The sequence below is a fragment of the Gavia stellata genome, chromosome 38 (assembly GCF_030936135.1).
Source record: "Gavia stellata isolate bGavSte3 chromosome 38, bGavSte3.hap2, whole genome shotgun sequence".
In the NCBI taxonomy this organism is placed as follows: Eukaryota; Metazoa; Chordata; class Aves; order Gaviiformes; family Gaviidae; genus Gavia; species Gavia stellata.
This window is the reverse complement of record NC_082631.1, coordinates 468473-488607: the sequence shown is the minus strand read 5'-3', so window position 1 is coordinate 488607 and position 20135 is coordinate 468473. Positions and strand designations below refer to the sequence as shown.

The window sequence follows — 20135 nt, the reverse complement described above, 5'->3', positions numbered from 1 at the left end:
CCTGGTAAGCTCTGGCTGGGAGGGGGGTGGGATGAAGCTTAGGATCAAGGAAGCAGAAGCTTTTTCAGCAGGATCTCTGGGGTAGACAACTGGCAATACCCCTAGGGATGTTCGGTCCCAAGGTTATAATTTAACCAGCAGTTTTCCAGGCTGCGTCCTATTGGTTTGTCCTCTCAAAATAGCAGCTTGGATTGCGTCCACTTCAATAATTTGGCTGTCTGGAGGTTGTCCCTCCAGCCAAGCTGGGTGCCCTTTTTATTTGTAACTCTTCCCCATCCCTTTGGATTAAAAAAGGGCAAATTCTCAAGTTTTGGAAGGTGTTTTCTGCAAGCGACTGAATGGGTTGCTTTGGAAATGAGTGGATCTGGAAAGTAGGAAATGGTCTTTGGGTTGGAAACCAAAGCTGACGGCACAAGCGGGGCCCCAACGGATGCGCTTGCCCAGGAAAATAAAACGGATCTGGGTCCGCTAAAGCACCCGTATGAATGTGCCGTATAAATCCACGGGTGACAGAGGCGGAGGAGCAGTGTGCCGATCGAGGGTCGCTCCCTGCCGTAATTGATAACCTGGAAAGTTTAGGGTCTCTCCGAGTTTTCTTTTCACTTTGGTTGTGGACTTTCGCTCCTCTCAGCCTTGACAGGACTCAGAGCTGTGTCATGCCCTGGCTTCGCTGCGGGTTTAGCTGGCTCTGAAAGTCTTATCCCGTATTTTTAAAGAAGTTGGGCTTTGATGTCATGAGGCGCATACAGACAGCTGTAAGGTGGGGCTGGGGGAAGAACCATTCAAGTTAAAGGTTGGCGAAAGATGAAATGGAGGTCAACAGAGGAGAAACCCCCTGAATTTGGACATTAGAAGCAAGAAGGGTCTAGAACAGCCCTCTGAGAGCTTCAGTAGGTGTGTGAGGAGGGTGAGCTGCTGCTCTACCGGGGCAGAAAGAGAACTGATGAGTCAAGAAGACCCTTTGTTCCTACAATTTGCCCGTGGTCATCCGATATTTACAGCTGCCCTCCTGCTTCCGAACCTGAAAAGCCCGCTTTGCACCGTATGAACTTGTAATTGCTGTTCTGTGCTATTCCATGTTTAGCCATTACCCGCTCTGCGGAGATGATGGAAAACGGGCAGGTTGGGACTGTCGGATATTAAATTACATTGTTGGGAGCGCTGCGCCATCAGGCTCGCAAACATCCCACTGCAAACATTGAGAGAACACTTAGGTTCTCGCCGCGTTGAGCTGCGCCTTGACTGACTGACGGATTTTTACTGTTTTTAATTTTCCCTTTTGCTGTTTTACCTCCGCTCTCTGAGCCTGGAGACTGCTGGGACAGATAGCGCTGGAAGTTTTAATAACGCTAATTACTCCAGCGTAAATCTCCGGGCCTGTGATAAAACACGTAGCGGTAGTTATTAAGCCAGCAGCCTTGGGATGCTTTCCAAAGCAGAGCTGGGGCGTTTTACCGTTGTTTATTTGCCCCAAAGCTGCATGGAGATTGTGTGTAGGAACAGAAAGGAGGCCAGGGCACAGAGACCAGCTGTTAACGAGATGCACAGCAACGAGGATTTCATCACACGGCGGGTCACTGCCACCCAGGTCTGTTGGAAACCGAACGGCTTATTGCATAAGCTGAATGCAGGGCAGGGGGTGAAAACAACTGTCTCAAGGCCGAGCCCAGAAAAGGCTCAGCTGGGACACTAATCCTCCTGCTGCGCATCCTAAGGGAATGCTCTTGTCTGAGGGGAGGGAAGAAAACCCCATGAGCAACTGTGGGAAACATCCATTCATGTGTGTCGTCCCCCCCGCCCCGATCCAGGCTGAGATCTAACGTAGGAGAATCTCCCTGGGAAGGGATCGAGGTGTCGAGAAGATCCAGGACTTGGGTGTTTGTTTGAGCTCTTTGTAATTCCCCGTGTTCCCCTGCCGTGAGGGAAAAGCTCTGCTAGGATTGACAGGGCGATTAAATCGGGGGATAAATCGCTGGGTCTCCCCGAGGGGCTCCTGCACCAAGCTCCGGCTGGCTGCAGCCTGGCTAACACACCGGCTCAACAGCCCCGCTTGTACCTTCATCCCACAGCTGCAGCTGTTAACACCTGAGGATACCGCTCGGTGCTAAAAGCTGCCCGACTTCCTTATTTTAACAAAGACATTAGTTCAGTTAAAACATTGCAGTGTGAGAAAACATAAATCAAAAGCATTTTTATTTAATAAATACAGTATTTGGTTTAAAAACATCCTTGGCTGACTCAACGACCTAAGAATAGCCATGTCACAACACTCGGCATCGGTTATCCGGTGTTACGACGCTGCAGGGAGGAGGAGAATAATGTGGATAATAAAAGGCGGTGAAGAAACGTCAGCCGGTCCCAGCAAAAGCCAGAGGTAACAGCAGCTCCTGGCGATGCCTGAGAGCACGTGCCAGCTCGTTCGCTGCACAAACGGGACGTGTGGCTCTTGGAACCAGGCGTTCAGGAAGCCCCTGCGACCAAAACCTTCCTGAGGAGTAACTAGAAGAACTGAATTTGAAGGAAAGTAGAAGCAAGACGACATCCCGGACTCGAAAACGCTGTCTGGGTGGATCACCTGAGGTCTTCCAAGAAAAAGGCAGCTCTGACATGTGTCGCTGAGGTATTTCTTCCCCGGCAGAGTTTGGAGTGTACGTGCAGGGTGGTTAAGCAATATTACATTAGTTAGATATTAACTGGAAGTCTGGGGTTTGGGCTGCCGGATCTCTTTTTGGTTTTTTTTTCCCAGCGGCAGGAGGGTGCCACACTTTGCTCCTTGAATTCTGCGCTCGTTAAGCTGCTGCCCTGACATTTGGCGGCGGGGAGAAAAGGAGCAGGCGGAGTATAAACTCATAACCTCAGCCAGTCTTTGGCCAGCTCATCAGTAGGGTTCCCAAAGGCTGGGCGCTCCCCGGCTTTCCTATTCCCCCAATCCACGGAAAAGGGGGGATCCTACCAAAAGCAAGTTCCCGACAAATGATTTTACATGACACGCTTGCCATTTTAGCCCCAACAAAAATTGTGTCCCAAAAATACGTGCAGCAGCTCCCAGGAAAACAGCCTTTACCCAAAAAGGAGCACTTGGGGCATAAAAATGAGTAAGAAAAGCCCTGCTGCTTCAGGCTGTGTGTCAAGGGGTATGTGAAACACTACAGTGGGGCAAACTCGCCTGAATTTTATCGATTACTTGGTCTTCAGATCGAACCCCGCCTAATTTGAGGTTCCTGAGCTGGGGCAGCGCTTGGCACAAAGCAATAAGGGCACTGGGGGAAATCTTATCGCAGAGGTCGAGGCACAGCGTCTCCAGGCGCTGCAGGGTGGCTAAAGAAGCCAGACCCGCGTTTGTCAGGGAATAAGCGCTGCTGATCTCCAGGAAGCGAAGACGTTTCACGTGGCGCCCGATGAAGTCCACAGCGGAGTCGCTGATGACGCAGTGGCGCAGCACGAGGCGCTCCAGCTTCTCCAAGTGTGGAGCCGCTCTCTGAATCCCCGTATCGGTTAGGCGGTAGGTGCCAGAAAGGCTCAGCGTCTTCAGGCGGCTCTGGGAGGAGACGTTCAGCAGATGGCGATCGGAAAAGGCAGGGACGTTGCGGATAACGAGGTGCTGCAGCTGGAGCGAGGCCCTCGCGGAGGGGCCGCAGAACCAGGCGGCGGGGATTTCGCAGTGACTCAGCTCCAGCGCCGTGAGGGAAGGGGGGATGCTCTCGTAGGGGATGGGGCGGAGGTCCGTCTCGGCCAAGCACAGGCGGCGGAGCTGGGGACATCGCTTCTCCAGGGCAGCCAGCAGCGCGGGGGAGAGGAGCCGTCGCTTGCCGCCGGAGCGGAGCGCGCCCCGCAGCCGCAGCGTCCGCAGGCTGTCGCGGAGATGCTGCCGCACCAGGTGCCACAGGGTCTGGGAGCTGATCTGGGGGCAGGAAAGAAAAGGGTCCTGTTCCCAGGGGGTGGGCAGGGGGGCACCCCCAGCCCCCTGCCCGCAGTGGGGTGCCCCCCCCCGCCCCATCTCAGCCCCCTGCCCGCAGTGGGGTGCCCCCCCGCCCCATCTCAGCCCCCTGCCCGCAGTGGGGTGCCCCCCCCCGCCCCATCTCAGCCCCCTGCCCGCAGTGGGGTGCCCCCCCGCCCCATCTCAGCCCCCTGCCCGCAGTGGGGTGCCCCCCCCCCCCCCATCTCAGCCCCCTGCCCGCAGTGGGGTGCCCCCCCTGCCCCATCTCAGCCCCCTGCCCGCAGTGGGGTGCCCCCCCTGCCCCATCTCAGCCCCCTGCCCGCAGTGGGGTGCCCCCCCCGCCCCATCTCAGCCCCCTGCCCGCAGTGGGGTGCCCCCCCCGCCCCATCTCAGCCCCCTGCCCGCAGTGGGGTGCCCCCCCGCCCCATCTCAGCCCCCTGCCCGCAGTGGGGTGCCCCCCCCCCCCCCCATCTCAGCCCCCTGCCCGCAGTGGGGTGCCCCCCCTGCCCCATCTCAGCCCCCTGCCCGCAGTGGGGTGCACCCCCCCCACACCCCATCTCAGCCCCCTGCCCGCAGTGGGGTGACTTCCCCCCCCCCCGCCCCATCTCAGCCCCCTGCCCGCAGTGGGGTGACTCCCCACCCGCCCCATCTCAGCCCCCTGCCCGCAGTGGGGTGCACCCCCCCCACACCCCATCTCAGCCCCCTGCCCGCAGTAGGGTGACTTCTTCACACCCCCCCCCCCCGCCCTATCTCAGCCCCCTGCCTGCAGTGGGGTGACTCCCCACCCGCCCCATCTCAGCCCCCTGCCCGCAGTGGGGTGCACCCCCCCCACACCCCATCTCAGCCCCCTGCCCGCAGTAGGGTGACTTCTTCACACCCCCCCCCCGCCCCATCTCAGCCCCCAGTGGGGTGATTTCCCCCCCCCCCGCCCATCTCAGCCCCCTGCCCGCGATGGATCGATTCCCGGTGCGGGGAGACAGTGGGACGCCCCGTACCCGGTGCGGGCTCAGATCCACATGTCTCCAGACCGTCCGGTCCAGCGCCAGCCGCCGCCACCGCCGGCAGACCCTGCGGGGAGGCGGGAGGCGATCAGCGCCGGGGCCCAGGCGAGAGGCGGCGGGTCCCGGTGCCGCGGGGGGGGGGGGGTCGGGGGTCCCGACCTGGCCGCTCGCAGCCGGTCCCGCAGCGGCAGCAGCGCCAGGACCTGCAGCAGCACCGAATCGGGCAAGGCCGGCAGCTCCGCGGCCGCCGCCTCCGCCATCTTGACCGCCTCACAGCGTTGAGTGCGTCACTTCCGCTTCCGGGCTAACCACCCGGTAGCTTCCGGTTCCGGCGCGGCAGCGGCTGTGGCGGAGTGACGCAGGGCTCGGTGGGTACCGGGGGGGCTCCGGTGGGGTCGGGACCTCCCTGTTTAACCCGCGAACCCCCATCCTTACCGACGAACACCCCCCCCGGTGCTTCTTTCCCCCTCCCGCTGCCTCTTCGCTCCTCCCCGTTAACCCCCGGTGTCTCGTCCCGTACCCCCCCCCGCCACTAACCCCTCTCCCCCCTCAGGCAACGATGATCGAAGTCGTCTGCAACGACCGTTTGGGTAAGAAAGTGCGGGTAAAATGCAAGTATCCCCGAGAACCGGCGGAGGGGGGGGTGGCGGGGGGGGGGGGGCTCCTCCCGGTTCCCCCCTTTTTTCCTTAACGGCCCCGCCAGCACCGAGGACTCCATCCGCGACCTGAAGAAGCTGATCGCGGCGCAGACCGGGACCCGCTGGGACAAAATCGTGCTCAAGAAGTGGTGAGTGGGGCCCGGGAACAACGGTCCCCGCCCCGGGATGGCGGCGGGGGGGGGGGCCCCGACGGCCCCTCCGGGGCCGTCGGGGCCCCCCCCCCGCCATCCCGGGGCTGTGGAGTCGGTACCGGCCGCCTGATAGCTGTGTTTTCCGTCCCCGCAGGTACACCATCTTCAAGGATCACGTCACGCTGGGCGACTGTATCCTTCTCCGGGCGGGTATTTTACGGTGTTAACGGCGGGGGTGTGTCCCCGCTGCTTCGGGCCCCCCCCAGCCCCATCGATCTCCGCCCTTCTCCTTAACTCCTTCCTCCAGATGAGATCCACGATGGCATGAACCTGGAGCTCTACTACCAGTAGCGGCTGCCCTCCCCTCCCGGTCCCCCCCCCCCCCCGCCGGTGCTCTCTTCTCCGCGGGACACCCCCCGCAATCCCCGTTTCCCCGCCCCTCCCCGGTATGGCCGGGCTGGAGCCATGTTGAGGCTCTAAACCTGCTGTAGCTGCCCTGAAGTGTTTAAGTGGTTTATAATAAACGTGTCTCTCGAGTCTCCGGTTGCTGTGTGGTTCCGGGGGGGGGAAGCGGGGGCGGCGGGAACGGGGCACCGGACCGGGGAAGGGAACGATGCGCTGTTTCTCTACGCGCTCCTACATCTTTTGTCCTCCCGCGGCCACCGTCCTCTCCTGCGTCACGTGCCCAGGGCCGCTTCCGGCTTCAATGCGGCCTCCCGCCCGCAGCCAATGAGAGCCAGAAGGGCGGGAGCTTTCACCAATGGCAGCGCGGGGAGGTTGGGTGCTGCCTTCCTTCGGGCCAATGGGAGAAGAGAAGGGGCGGGTTCGCCCCGCCCCTCCCCGCGCCAATGGGGCCGGGCCGGGCGCGGGTGGTGCGGGAGGCGCAGCCGAGGGAAGATGGCGGAGGAGGAGAAGCTGCCCGCGGGCTGGGAGAAGCGCATGAGCCGCAGCTCCGGTACGGGCAGCGGCACCGGGAGCGGAGGGGCTGGGGGGTGCCTGCTCCCGGGGCGGCGGGTTGGGCCTCTTGGGGCATCGGGGGTCCGGCTTAGGCCCCGGTGGGGGTGCGGCCTGGTGGGCCCGGCCTGGGCCTCGGCGGGGTCTGAGGGGCTGTGAGCGGTGCCCGGTGGCGGCGGGGTGTGGAGAGCTGGGTTTGGGGCGGGCCTGAGAGCCGGGGTGGGAGGGGAGGGGTCCGCGGGGTGCCTGGCTCCGGGGCTGCCGAGGGGCGTCGTGCCCCGGAGGGGGTGGGGGAGGCGGTTTGGCCTTGGGGGGGGGGGGGGGCGCGAAGCGGCTCCTGGGATCGCGGTCTGCCAGGGGAGCGATGCCTGGGTCGTGCGGGGTGTTGTTTCGCCTGGGGTAACGGGTGGAGGGTGGCAGAGCCCAGAGGAGCCTCTTTATGAACGGCCGGGTTAGAGCGTGGCAGGACGCTTCGCCCTCGGTGGGGCTGCGGTGGCTCTGGGAGGGAAGTTGTGGGGCAGGACGGTGCTTTCAGCAGGGTTTTGTCCGTTAGCGGCTCAAAAGCGGTTCCTAGGAGGTCGTGTTCATCAGCTTGGCTGCTCTGCTCTTTTGTGCGAGGTGAGGACGATGAATCTAGGGAGGCTGAGAGAGAAGAGGGGCCCATGCGAACCCTTCTTTGCCAGAACTACCGCGGTTGAAGCGTCCTGGAGGGCCGGAGCTCCGTGGCTGTCTGGAGTTAGCAGGTCTAGGCTGTTGGTTGGGATTGCAACTGCGAATTTGGGCCCTTTGCTACTACGTTGTAGCTTCCCGCCGCACAGCTCTGCTGTCGCGATCCCTCACCTTGGTTTGGTTGGCTTTTTTCTCGAGCCTAGTCTGCTTTTAGTTTCAATAGAGAGCTTTGGGATGAATGATTCGCTAGAAAAAAGCAGAAATCGCCTCGATCAATGCTGTGAGTTATCGCAGGTAACTGCACGCGTGGCTTTGAGCACTGGAAGGCCCCCGAGCAGCAGAATTACCTGGCTTTAATGCTGGATGTGTCGAGAGGTGACTTCACAGGAGTTTCTTTTTCTGCTACCTGGGGAAACCATGGATATCTTGAGCAGGAAGGTCTTATTTTCTGGTAGAAAAAAGGTGATTTCTGAGAAGGAAAGGTCTGTGCAATGCAAAGATGTGATCTTTGCTAACAGTAACTCACCGCGTTTGCTGCTTAACAGAGAGGCTTTACACTGTTTCACCCTTGTAAATGGGGCTAGACTGAAACACAGTCTTACCCCAGGCCAGAAACCCGGCACCCTCCGCCTTCTCGCAGCGCCAGGGTGTTGCCTGGGGGTGTTTGTGCTTTCTGACTGTGTCAGTGGGTGTTTTGTCGCTGATCTGTGCGAGCTGGTGAATTGGAAAGGCAGCTGGAGCCTGCTTCTGCACGGGGCTGTTGCTTTGACTCAAGGCGCTTCCCGACAGAAACGCTTGCCGAAGAAATGATGCGGAGTTGTAAAGTCTTGCTTCCTACCTCGCGTGTGCGAGCTGATCGCATGGATGTGGCCGAGCACTCACAGAAATCCAGTCTTCTGTGCCTTCGGGGTCAAGAAGCTGATTCTTGGGGTCAGAAACTGGTTCTTGGGGTCAAGAAGCTGATTCTCGGGGTCTGCCGGGAGCTTTTTTTTAACCCCAGCCCCCTCTCTCTGTCCGCAGGCCGTGTTTATTACTTCAACCACATCACAAATGCCAGCCAGTGGGAACGGCCCAGCGGCAGCGGGAAGAACGGCCAAGGGGAGCCTAGCAAAGTGCGATGTTCACATCTCTTGGTGAAACACAACCAGTCCAGAAGACCCTCGTCGTGGAGGCAGGAAAAGATCACGCGGACCAAAGATGAGGCACTGGAGCTTATAAATGGCAAGTAAATGCAGGAGAGAGAGAGAGAGAGAGAATATGATACTGTTGAAGGGGAAAAGTCATTTTAAGGCTAGAATTGGACCCCGAGATGAGTGGTTCAGTGTGTCGTGAACTTGCTAAAGAAAAGTTGTTTTTCTTTTAAGCCAAGTGGTTTGAACGTGGACTTCCGTGTGGCCCAGCCACTCGGAGAAACAATTTTGCTGTATGATGAAACGACGTAAAGATAGGTCCCAGCCCATGTGTCTTCTTCCCCTTTGTGGTTTTTTTGTAATGTTATTTCAGAGGTTTGTTTGTATTTTCTTTGTAAATGTGTATTGTTATATTAAAAATAAAATTATTTAAAGCTAAAACAAATGTTCTTTAAACATTTCTTTTTATTTAATGTCATTTGACTCCTTGCCCTGATAGCAACGTAGAGTAAGTTCTAATTAACCTCTGCTTGAAATCAAATTGCTTGTAGAAGGCAATCAACCTTGCACGAGGCTGTCCGGATGACCTGATCGGCTCGGGCTTTTCCCAAAATGTTGTGGCTTGTGATCTGGTCTAGGTGGAGGGCGCTGCGTGCCTTCTGCAATAGGTGGTGTTAATCTTTGCAGCCTAGATTTTTTCCTTGCAGCTCTGGCAGTAGAATTGAATTGATGTCGTGTTTCTTCAGCATCGAGGGGTTTTTGATCTTAGGGAAGCAAGTTCAAAGTCTGGCTGTTACTACTGCCTTTTACCTCTCAGGATAAGGAATTTGGGGGCTTGGGGTGACATTTAAATAGCTCCCAGTGGGCAGCTTTGTTTTTCCTGGCAGTGAGGTTGCAAAGGCTAGCTGACGCGCTGTGTGCGCACAGATAGGTGCCGCAGCACTGTCGTATCTTTTTAAAGTCTTATCTTTTATGGCTTCGGCACTGAGGGAGGGAAGATAGGGAGGGCGTTTTGGCTATTGCCTTGATCCTAACCAACAATAAATTTACAAGGAGTTATTTGAAAGCCCTGGGAGGGGAAATATCTTTGCTGAATAACTTGAAGCACCGAGGCAGTGACCAGCAGGTGGTATCTGCTCACCGCCTTTTGGAAGGGGAGGTTAAATTAACTGGCACAGAGGGGAATTTTCTTAGGGAATTGTCTCCTTCGGGTTAGGGTGGCTGAGAAAGTGTGACCGGGGGCGATAAAGGGGGATGCGCACCCAGTGTGGAGATCTGTGCTGAGGGAGTTGAGACTGCTGTAAAGATAAATAGATTGAAAGATTTCAGCCGAGCTGCAAATTCTCTGTCTCTCTCTTCTCTTTAATTTTTAATTTTTTTAAAGACTGAAAGTGTTCTAGAGCCATCTCTTGGAGTGGCGTTCATCAAAAGGCCAGCGCAGAGCTTTCTACAGATCAGAGGTTAAGTGATGCACGATGCTGGCGTGTTTTAAGCAGGCACTGGTGAACTTGGATCTTTGTAAGAGGGGATCATTTACATTTTTTAGAAGGGAAAGTTGTCTCATTATCTCTAAAGAGGTATTTCAGGAGCCTGTGACCAGGCGGGCTTTTTTGATGCATAGGTGTTCTGTCAACTGGTTATCTTTAGAAGCCTGAATAACATTATTTGGACCCAACAATTGTCATCACTCTCACTTTGGGTGCTTTTCTTTGAGATGCCACAGTTCTTTGCTACCTGGTAAGGTGACGGAAAGAAACAGCTTAAACTTTCCTTAGCTCGAAAGAAATGAAATTAAGCTTGACAGCTTCAGAGCCTTCTCGCTATCTAACAGCTCTGATGTTTTGTAATCTCTCTGTGGTGTCTGAAGAGGAAAGAGTCATGATTACAACTTACTTCATGTAAATACCCTGCTTGTCTTCTTGGTAAAGGCCGTTAGGGAATTAATTCCTATAATGGGAATACCACTGTCAAAAACCCCCAAACCCTAACCACCTTTCTGGCCACGCTGGTCCCTAATAAACGCTATTCCTGGGAAGCTCATCAGCTTATGATTAATTCTTTTATGGTGGCTTCTTGAAAATTACTCAAAGTTAAGTTTCTAGAACAGCTAAAACTTACCGGGAGGCGCACGCCTTAGCTCCGCCACGGCTCCTGACAGTCAGGCGTCAATGAACTTCTCTGAACAGATGTACTGTACCTGGTGAATGTAATTATAGCGTGGAATTGTCTAAGTAGGTCTCCAGGGAGGAATTTGTTTGACAGGCACGGTACCACACATTTTCACGTTTTATTTGGAGATTGGTTATGTCTGAGAGATCTCCCTCTGAATCTAGCTCTGGTGTTAATGCTTTATGCAATAAAAATCCGAGAAAGAGATTAGATTAGGGAGCTTTTTGTTCCCTCGGGAGAGGGGACGATATTAAAGATAAATGTTTTCAGTGGGTGAACTTGACTGATGTCAAATACTCCGTTTGATGGCTTTTCTCCGATAATAAGGGAGGAGAGTCGAGAGAGCTGGAGGGGTGCGTCGTCCGTGAATGATTTTTAATGCGTTAAGAAAGTTGCAGTGGAAAATTAAATGTAGGTTAGCTGTCCCGTTGTGTTACAGCAGGAGTTGGGGGACTTGGCTCACCAGGTGCTTTTCTGATAGATGATAACAGCACAGGGAATGTGGGGCTAAAAAGAAATTTCAGATTTGAGCCTGACACTGATATTTAAGGTAGCGAAACCTCTTGGTCCCCTCTGCAAGCTTTATCAAGCGCCGTGTTGAGAGGCAGTTAGGGTTCTGGCTGAATTTGCTGTGAAGGTTATTCCAGACCATCTCCACTCTGATGTGTAGAAACCCGGTTTTTGGCTAAGTATTGCTTATGATCAGTTTCTATCTGGTGTTTCTTCCATTAGTGTTGTTTAATTACTTAATTAAATTTAATTTCTTCCTGATGTCGCCCTCTCAGTGGATTTAGAGAACCCTGCTCTTTGCACGCTGAGCCAACCAGGCTTTCAGTTTCTGGTAATGTAGGTCATCCCTTCTGCTGTTTCTACTCTTAGCCCTCCTTTGCACTTCAGTTTCGATTAATCTTTCTTGAGCGTGGGTTCATCGTGGTCTGCAATATTCCAGACTAGCTCTTGGCAGTGCCTTCTGCTGTGGCATTTACTACTGCCTTCCTCTCTGTTGAAGATACCATGACTTCAGTGCTGTGTTTCTCGCTTTTAAAGTCGTACTGCCTGTTTCGGAGTTATTTGTAATGCTGCACTTAATGTCCTCCTCTTCCTGATCGAGCTTTCTGCGTACAGCAAATTTTTTTCCTGTTGTGGAGTCTGTAAATACGTGTGTGAGTTTGCTTGGTGTCGTTGGATCTTGCTTGGTCATTCAGGTCACGTTTAATATTCTGATCCTTCTTTCTGCTGACAGTGCTTCCCCACCCTCCAGCTCGTTATTTGCGTGTTTCGTTAGTTTACTCCTGTTTCTTGTTGCAGGAACAGCTAGGATTCATCCCAAAGATCAGTCCCCGAAAGCTTCTCTTCCCCAATATTCCCCATTTCAGCACAATCCGTTGCCACTTTCCATCTTGCTCTCTTTGCACTAATCTCCCATTATTCAATTTTGCTTATGCCTGGAGATTTCTTAGGAGTAGTTTATTAAAACCCGGATGGTACCTAATCCGCGTAATTTGTTCGAAACGGCTGAGATCATCTGGGAAAAAGGCTGATTAATCCCACTTCACAGAGCCAAGGTTTGGACACGAGGTGCGGGTGTCTTGTTCTGGTAGAGGTGGCTTGAAACAACTACCTTAGCTTAAAAAAGCCTTAGGTTTTATCCGGGAAACCCCTCATCTAGTTGATAGGCCTGTGAGGCTGGTCACTAGCATAAAATCAGGAGGTTTTAATAACTAAATTCTATTTCAATATGTAGTTGACTGGTTTTCCTCACAAGTTTGTGAAACCCTCTTTATCCCTCGGAACCTGCTGATGTGACCAGGGCAGGCAGTTTTGGATAGAAATGTAACCACCCTCATCCTTAATTTGAATGCTTTATTGCTTTAACATCAGGGTATATCTTAAAGCCGTAATTCCTGACATTTCTGGGCGTGATGTGTGATGGGTTCTTGCTGGAGCCTGGCGGCTGTATGCAATTAGATACGTATTTATGGTGCTGCAAATACGTATTTTTAGGATAAACGCTGTCAGCAAGTAGGCTGTTTATGCTCAAGCAGCTTAGTTTAATAGGATGAACCAGTATCAGTTTCTTTCTGAAAACGGAGGAACGCTGTGAACTGTCTTCCACCCAGATAAATAATCCTTTTCCTCTTTTTAATGCAGGATAAATAGCCGTTATCTTCAGTTTCGTAGAGTTTCGGACTTTGCTGTTAGACTTTCTCCGCCTGTACGTGTGCCCTCGAAGCAGCAGGCAGGATGGATGTGTATCACCTCGCTTAGGTGACGATACCGGTGCTGGTGTTTTCTGTAAAGTGGGTTATGCACTTTAGGAATTAAGATAACTTCCTATGGCTTTTGAATTATATTCGGGACGCCTGTTTAAAAACAAATTCTAGAACAAGAGAGAATCAATCTCCTATTCCTATTTTTTTTTTGGGTAGCGCTTCCTCCTGGCCTGTCCATCTGGGAAAGCGAACCTAGCTCTCCTTGCCGAATTCCACAGATTTAGGCTAGTGGCAGCTGATTTAAAGAGGCGACTGAATTGGGGAGGAAAAATGGGCTGCAATCTAGAAGACTGATCCGAAGACTTAAAATCCCTTCGTTTTGATCTTGCAAGCGTGAAACCGCAATAAAGGGGTTCATTCAAAAATTGATAGCCTGCTTTTGCAGTTGCTGCTGGATATGTCAACTCCTAAGAGGCGACCTCCATTCTCTCATTAAGGAATATTTTCTTACCTGCCCCCAGCCCTCACAGATATTTCCTCAGGTGTATACAAGTATACAGCATTAAAATGAGCTGGCAAATACTTATTTCCTCATCCTTTTGCATCAGAAACCTTTTGTGAGGGTGTCCCTCCGAATAATGAAGCCTAGCTCTTGAATTATGTGCATGACCCTTTGTCAGGTAGGGATCTTCCACTGCTTGTGGCTGGAATAAACAATGCCCAGCTGGATTTTATTATTTTATTTTTTTTTTTAGAGGTTTATCTAGCAAAGTGCAGACTCTTTATACATGCAGGCTAGAGGGCATACATGGGAGTGACCTGAAATAGAAAGTTTGGTTATTGAAACCAGGAGACTTAATAGCTTCGAGGGCGTAGAATGACATTTCTTCTCCTTAATTTCTCTGTTAAAGAAAATGGGCTGCTTCTCGGTATTTCTTTTTGAAGGTGAAGACTGCTTAGGTCTAAAATGGAAGACAGGCCTTGCCGATTCTTTCAAAAGCTGAGGGGAGGGTTCTGGAAAGAGGGATTTAAAAATTAAACAAATCTCTAGTGGGAAATAAGTTTAGCTGGATTTCACCTGGTACGGAGAGTTGCTTTGGGTGGGAAGCTGGAGCGCTCTTCCTCTGCGCTTCAGGGCAGGTGTGGATGGATTCCTCTGGGAGATGCTCCCTTCCTTAAAATAGATGGATGAATGATTTTTTGCAATGTAATTTAGTCTCGATTTATCATTTGTGGGTCTGAAGTGCAGAAGGCGAGCCCCTCTGCAGGAGCAGGCTGCTTTGGGAAGGTGGAGGGTTAGCTGGCAGCCAGACCTACAGCAGGTATAGCTGCTATACGTGCTGTATACGGCTTCGAGTCCAGCTTACACGACCGTCCTCGTGCAGAAACTTCTCTTGGAGTTGGTACTAAATTGCGTTTTGGTGGGGGGTGGCTGCAAGTCGGCCCAGTGATGGCTTGGGATTTCGATTAGTGGTTACGCTCCTTTTAATGAAGGAGCTGCAGCTGGTTGAGTTGCGTGAAACTATGCAGGGTTTTCTCATTGTCTCGAGAATCTCTGAAAAATCTGCCTCACGTGGTGTTAAGGGATGTGTCAGTGGCGCTTGTGCTTCGCTCGTCTCCGAGACGAGTCAGTATCTGTAATTAGTGGCTCCCCAATCATGTTATCAAGCTGTTGACTGGAAAATACGATTTATCTCCTAGGTTTTCTTGTTATGAGCTAGCGGGGGGGGGTTCCACTGGTCCGGAAAGATTCGGAACAGTGGGGCAGAGCTCTCGGTTAAGACTACGAATATTTCTTGACTGACCTTTTAAAAAGCTGTCTTGACAAATAATTCACTCCTCGGGGATTCTTCATACTTGGTCTTCTGGCGAGGTGAGCCCTTCTGAAATCAAAAGCTCATCTATCTTGAAGCCCAATAATAAATTCCCTTGCTTCAGGGGTAGTAGTAGGCGGAATCAACTTTTTCTTTAATAGAAGCTTAAATAGAAATGGGCCATGGTACGAAGATGGAAACGTGCTTGGAAAAAAAAACCTGAGACAAGTGCTTTTGGGGTGTTGGGAAAGTTTGGTTCTGGCTCCGTCTTCATTCAGGAGGTGTGAAAGCCTCACGTCGTGTACGTGGTCTGCGTACAGGGCTGTTGGTGCCCTTCTTGCTGTGGCATGTCATGCTTAAGGTGGGGTTTTGGGGTGGGTTTGTTTTTTTTTTTAATCCATTTTTCCTTCTCCTGATGGAATTATTCCCTGTATTTACAGGCTACATCCAGAAGATAAAATCGGGAGAAGAGGATTTTGAATCTCTCGCTTCCCAGTTTAGCGACTGCAGCTCGGCAAAAGCGGGAGGCGATCTGGGTGCGTTTGGAAGAGGTAAGTCGAGCTCAGCTTGGCAGCGTGAACACCAGATCAAGATTACAGGGTTGATGCTGATCTTCTTGGCAGGGAGTGGGGTTTAATAATGCGCCCCGCTGCTGGGGGAATGAACGTGAAAATGGATTTATATGCTAGGCGGCCTGCTGTGTGGGAAGTGTAGTTTTGATGCCTAGAAGTTAAACCAATTAGGAATGCAACCATAATATTATTCTAGGCAGAGAAGCGATGTTGTGCAAACGCCCTTCATGAAATTGGCTTTTCCCTCTGGAAAAGGATTTTCCAGCTACGCTGAATGGAAATCTGGTTGCACAGCGTAATGAGCCATGAATAAGGAAGAAGCGGATAAGCCTTGCTAACGGCATGCCAGATAAATGATTTGGCGTTCTAATCTTCAATGAGAAAGCTGTTAACAAATTGTGGAAATAAGAACAATTCACAGCCCACCGAAATAATGTTGCTGGTGAGCGATTTTGTTACAGGATTATTGATTGGCGCAGTGAGGGAGCGACAACAAAAAGCTCGGGGATGCTTCCTCATTAATGAGATTTGCTGGTGTGGGAGGAAGAATCTTTGGGATGGGAAAGTGTAACATTGAAACCTCTTTTGCTTTACCTTACGACTGCTTTTTGCAGTAATTTCCACTAGGAGGAAAACATAAAGCAATGATGTCATGAGTACAGCTACAATATTCAAAGAACAAACCAGAATCTTTTTATAGCGAGGGTGTCCATGCATATTTTATTTGAAGAGGGTCAAGAAAGGTTCCTGCTGGGGAGAGAGAATGCTATATTTACTGCTATAATCTGTGCCCCAAAGTCATAGGGACTTGCAGCGATCCCGGAGGAAGATCTGTAGTAAGAGCTGCCCGTGTTTGAAATGGCGAGCAGCGGTCCGGCCTGTCATTTTAATGGAAGTGTTTTTCCTAAGCTCACGCTCGGGGTTTGTGGACTGAAGCATTCAGAAGCTCGTCTCGGGCTTGCACCCTGCAGCAAGCATACAGATTTTGCAGGAGATTTTGCACAGCTGCCTCGCCATGCCGGGCTGTTACCCCACTTAGGGTATCCCGGGAATATTAAAACACTAGTGGGCTCACTGCTGCTGCAGATGTAACCGCGGAAGGGGCTCCCGAGTCCCTCTTTCAGCCCCTGCTAGCTGCAGCCCACCCGGCTTTGGCAGGGGAAACGGTATTCAGGAATGTCGTTTGGGGTTCCCCCCCAAAAAATACTGGTTTTAATCACTGTTCCTTTTTAGGGTACAGTGTTGCTACAGTTCAGCAACAGTTCCTTCCTCAAATAGATCCTTTCAAGCAGGGCTAAACAGTGATATTTTATTGTGTATAATGAAACATTAATTCTAGGGTGCTGTGTCTGCTATTTTGGGTTCAGCGGAAACTCAGCTCGTTGTGTTCTTTAGAGATGTACGGAAAGAGATTGATTTTCTTTTTTTTTTTCCTGGCTGCACCAAAATGTAAAGAAATGTTGCAAGAGCCAGTTGCCACTAGATGGCATTGGAACCATGTGTGGTGGCCAAACCCCTGAGCTGTCACTTCATCTCCCTCTCTGCCTCTTTTTTTTTTTTTTCACTGAGCTGAAAATGTAATTTCTTAGAACTTGGAGCACTGCTTACTTCGGAGGTGAAGTTATTAAAACATTTCAATTTGTCTTCCTGAAACCCTTCAAATAAGTCATGTTTCTGCTCGAGAAAGACCACTGTGGTGTAGCAGGGAGGCTGTTACCTCATCTGAAGTAAAGATTTCAGGTCCTAGTGGAAAATAACCGAAAAATTCAGGTGACAAGGCACGTCTGCTTGACAGTGAACGACACTGGCTTTGTAACTGGAGCTTGTGAGCCAGGCAAGCTGCTTGCCTCTCCTAGCAATTAATCTAAACGCTGAAATGAGAGAAGCGAAACTCTGGAGAGCCATATGCATCAGGTCACTTCAGTAATCAACCACTTTTTTTGGAAGGAGAAAATACCAAGCTGAAGCCGTTACTAACCCTGAACGGGAGGAATTGAGCATCTTTTGTGGCATCTAACTGCCTTGCTAGAGAAAGGGCTGCGGGTGGATGGAGGTTCTGAAAGAGAACATGAATTCTGGAGGTGCTGCTGGGCTAGATGGGATGCAGCGGGGACGCGTGGTCTTTGAAGGGGTCGGGAAGGTTTAGTTTGCAAAGAGATTAGTCTATCGCTGCAACGTCTGCCAATGATCCAGCTGTCAGGCTGCCTAGAAGCTTTCTGCAGCCCCCTCCCGATGTGCTGCGGAGTCCAAAGCTACAGCACTGCCTTGAAGCTTGGAGACAAGCGTCGTAAACTTACAGGAGATTTATGTTGCGTTTTTGGCAAGGCGATGGTCTGTACGTTTCCTCAGGCATCTCGAGGCAAGCTTTGCAAGCGGGGTCAGTGCTAAGAGCAGAGAGGAGGGGTTCTCTTTGGGCCTGGGGGACCGTCACCCCCTGGCCTTCCCTTGCAGGCATCTTGTCCTTCTGCTGAAGCTTTTGCTGAGAGTCCCCCGGTGAGACTTTGACCTGTTGGTAACAGTAAAAACCTCATTATTTTGGCTGGGGCGGGCAGTTTCTCTGCTCTAACTTTTATGCCAAGAAACTGGGCAAAAATACCACCCCCCTTGAACCCTCTGTGGCAGGCTGGTGTCTCTCCTCTTGGCTTGAATTATTCTGGCTGAGCGCTTGTGCTGCTTATTCCTTCTGCCTCGCTGCAGAGCTGCGGTAGTTCTGCCTGTGAATCCCCGTGCGGGGTCCTTCCTCTGAGCACCTCTGGCTTTCCTGAGCCTGGATTGCTAAACCTCCTGAAACTCAGTGACTTAGAGACCGGAGCCTTAAGAGCAATTCTTATCTAGGGCATGACATTATCCACGTGTGCCTTGTAAATTATTTAGCGCAGCTTGTAATGCACACTGCATCTATTCCCTCTGTGTACCTGGAGGGCACACCAGACTGGAAGACGAACATCCACTTGTGCCAGTGAGTCTGCAGAACAGATTTCCTCTGCCTTTTGGCTCCGCAGCTCCCTGGATATCTTTCCTTGCTACAGTGATGTCTGTAGGATCTAAACAAACCCCCCTGTTTAAAAAAGAAAAAGTCTGTGTACGTGCATGTGTGAATGAGTTGTTTTGAATCATCTTCTGGGAGGAGATGAAAACAAACACCCCCTGCAAGTTATTAATTGGTGACTTTGTTGTTTGCCTGGAAGCTGTCGTCATTTGAGGCTTGCTTGCTCAGAAAGATCTTCTGTTCGTTGCTGGGCTTAATTGAACTTTCTGGTGTCTGCTCTCTGCAGGTCAGATGCAGAAACCTTTTGAAGATGCCTCATTTGCGCTGAGAGCTGGCGAGATGAGCGGACCAGTTTTCACAGAATCAGGGATCCACATCATCCTACGCACAGAGTGAAGTGCCTTGGTGACACGTAGAAAGGAAAGGGCGAGGGGAAGAAAGGAAAAAAAATAAAAACAAAACCTACTCCAACCCTGCACTCTCCCAAATGAACTTCATATCCAGTTTAAAAAAAAAAAAAGCTCATTTCATATCTCAATATCTTCTGTGGCACCTGACACAATGTTTTTCACCTGCAGAGATGCATGGTTAGCCAAGGGTGAGAACACAATCAAAATAAGACAGTAGCATCTTTCATAAGCAGAGAGAATGTTAAAACCAACATTTCTGGCATGCCACAGCTGCTTGAGTTATATTGACATGTCTCCTAAGCCGAGGAATTGTCAATGCTAAAGGTCACACTTCAGTGCTTCCCACATCCACCCTGTTAGAGACGCAGAGTATTTATTGCAGCGCAGCGCTGATGATGGCGAAGCTGACTTGTGAACTCTGGTGCTATGACGGAATGAACTCCCCATCCCTCTGCATGTTTGTTCAAACACATTTTAACCTGACTGAACGGTATTTGCTCTGCAGTCCAGCCTGTTGGTTTGTAGAACTGGTTTACTAAAGCCATTCATAAATTGACCGTAAGATATCAAACGATGAGCCAGCTTAGCATGGGGCACCCATCCCTCGGTGTCCGTCCGTAGCTTCCCTTAACGCAGCTGTCTCGGCGAGGATCGTCCCTCTGTCCCGTCACGCAGTGGCACCGGGAGCGCGCTCTGCTCCTGCCATTGCTTTGACTCTCAAACTTGAAGATGCCTTTTGGTTCTGAATGCAAACGAGAGAGGCTAACGGCCAGTAGTTGCCACTGCAGGAAGATCAGTAGCCAGCCTGAGCTGTGTAGCGGTACGTAGGATGCTGTGCGCTTCCCTTTCCAGCCTGAAGTCACTCCATTATTTAGACGCGACAGTGCCATTCCGTAGGGCGGACTGTATTGTGGATTTTCAGTTTTAGCTAGAAGGCTGTTTGGTTTTTTTTTTCTCAAGCTCCTCTCGATCCACTTGTGGTTTAAACACTGTAAGTCGTTGTTTTCCAGTTACACTGCATTGCTTATGGTTCGCGAAATAAAATCGGAAAAAAAAAATAAAATCCCAGCTTTGGTCCGATGCAAACCAGCTGTATAGTTCCAGTTCTCTTAAGCAGAAAATAAAGCCCTCTCCAATTAAACATTTCAAGAGCTGTGGTATTGATTATTTCTCCTCCTTTGCCTGTAGAGATCTTGTTGCTTCTATTAGAACAAACAAAAACCTCTGCAATATGTGCTGAGCTGGCTCTTGCTCTTGTTTTTCTTCTAAATCCTAAAATGGAAATGGGGCTTGCATGGTATTAAGCAAAACTTCTCCATATTTGCCTGAAGCTATAAGCTAATATTCTTTATTCTTTTTTGTCGTTGGGTTCTCCTGCTTTGCGTCGAGTCCGCGTCTTATTTCCTAAGAACGGTTTAAGTCCTGCTACGAGGTGTTACTTCCGAGAAGGTAAACCCAGTCCTTCTAGTGTGATTTTATAGCTGCTT

The 20135-nt window shown here is 51.5% G+C and overlaps 3 protein-coding genes across 3 annotated transcripts; 2 read left to right on the top strand and 1 right to left on the bottom strand.

Moving 5' to 3' along the window:
- Positions 1–2345: 2345 nt before the first annotated feature.
- Positions 2346–5198, bottom strand: FBXL12 (F-box and leucine rich repeat protein 12). Its single transcript, XM_059833049.1, has 3 exons — positions 5098–5198; positions 4933–5005; positions 2346–3901 (listed from the first exon to the last, which is right to left on the bottom strand). Exons 1-3 carry the CDS (start codon positions 5196–5198, stop codon positions 3128–3130), a joined length of 948 nt encoding a protein of 315 aa, XP_059689032.1. The 3' UTR covers positions 2346–3127.
- Positions 5199–5273: 75 nt separating this feature from the next.
- UBL5 (ubiquitin like 5) lies at positions 5274–6267 on the top strand. The gene is made up of 5 exons (XM_059833014.1): positions 5274–5306; positions 5492–5553; positions 5642–5725; positions 5883–5920; positions 6036–6267. Exons 2-5 carry the CDS (start codon positions 5498–5500, stop codon positions 6077–6079), a joined length of 222 nt encoding a protein of 73 aa, XP_059688997.1. The 5' UTR covers positions 5274–5306; positions 5492–5497; the 3' UTR covers positions 6080–6267.
- A 333-nt stretch (positions 6268–6600) lies between these two features.
- PIN1 (peptidylprolyl cis/trans isomerase, NIMA-interacting 1) lies at positions 6601–19793 on the top strand. Its single transcript, XM_059833011.1, has 4 exons — positions 6601–6683; positions 8372–8572; positions 15118–15228; positions 18525–19793. Exons 1-4 carry the CDS (start codon positions 6626–6628, stop codon positions 18632–18634), a joined length of 480 nt encoding a protein of 159 aa, XP_059688994.1. The 5' UTR covers positions 6601–6625; the 3' UTR covers positions 18635–19793.
- The last annotated feature ends 342 nt before the right edge of the window (positions 19794–20135 follow it).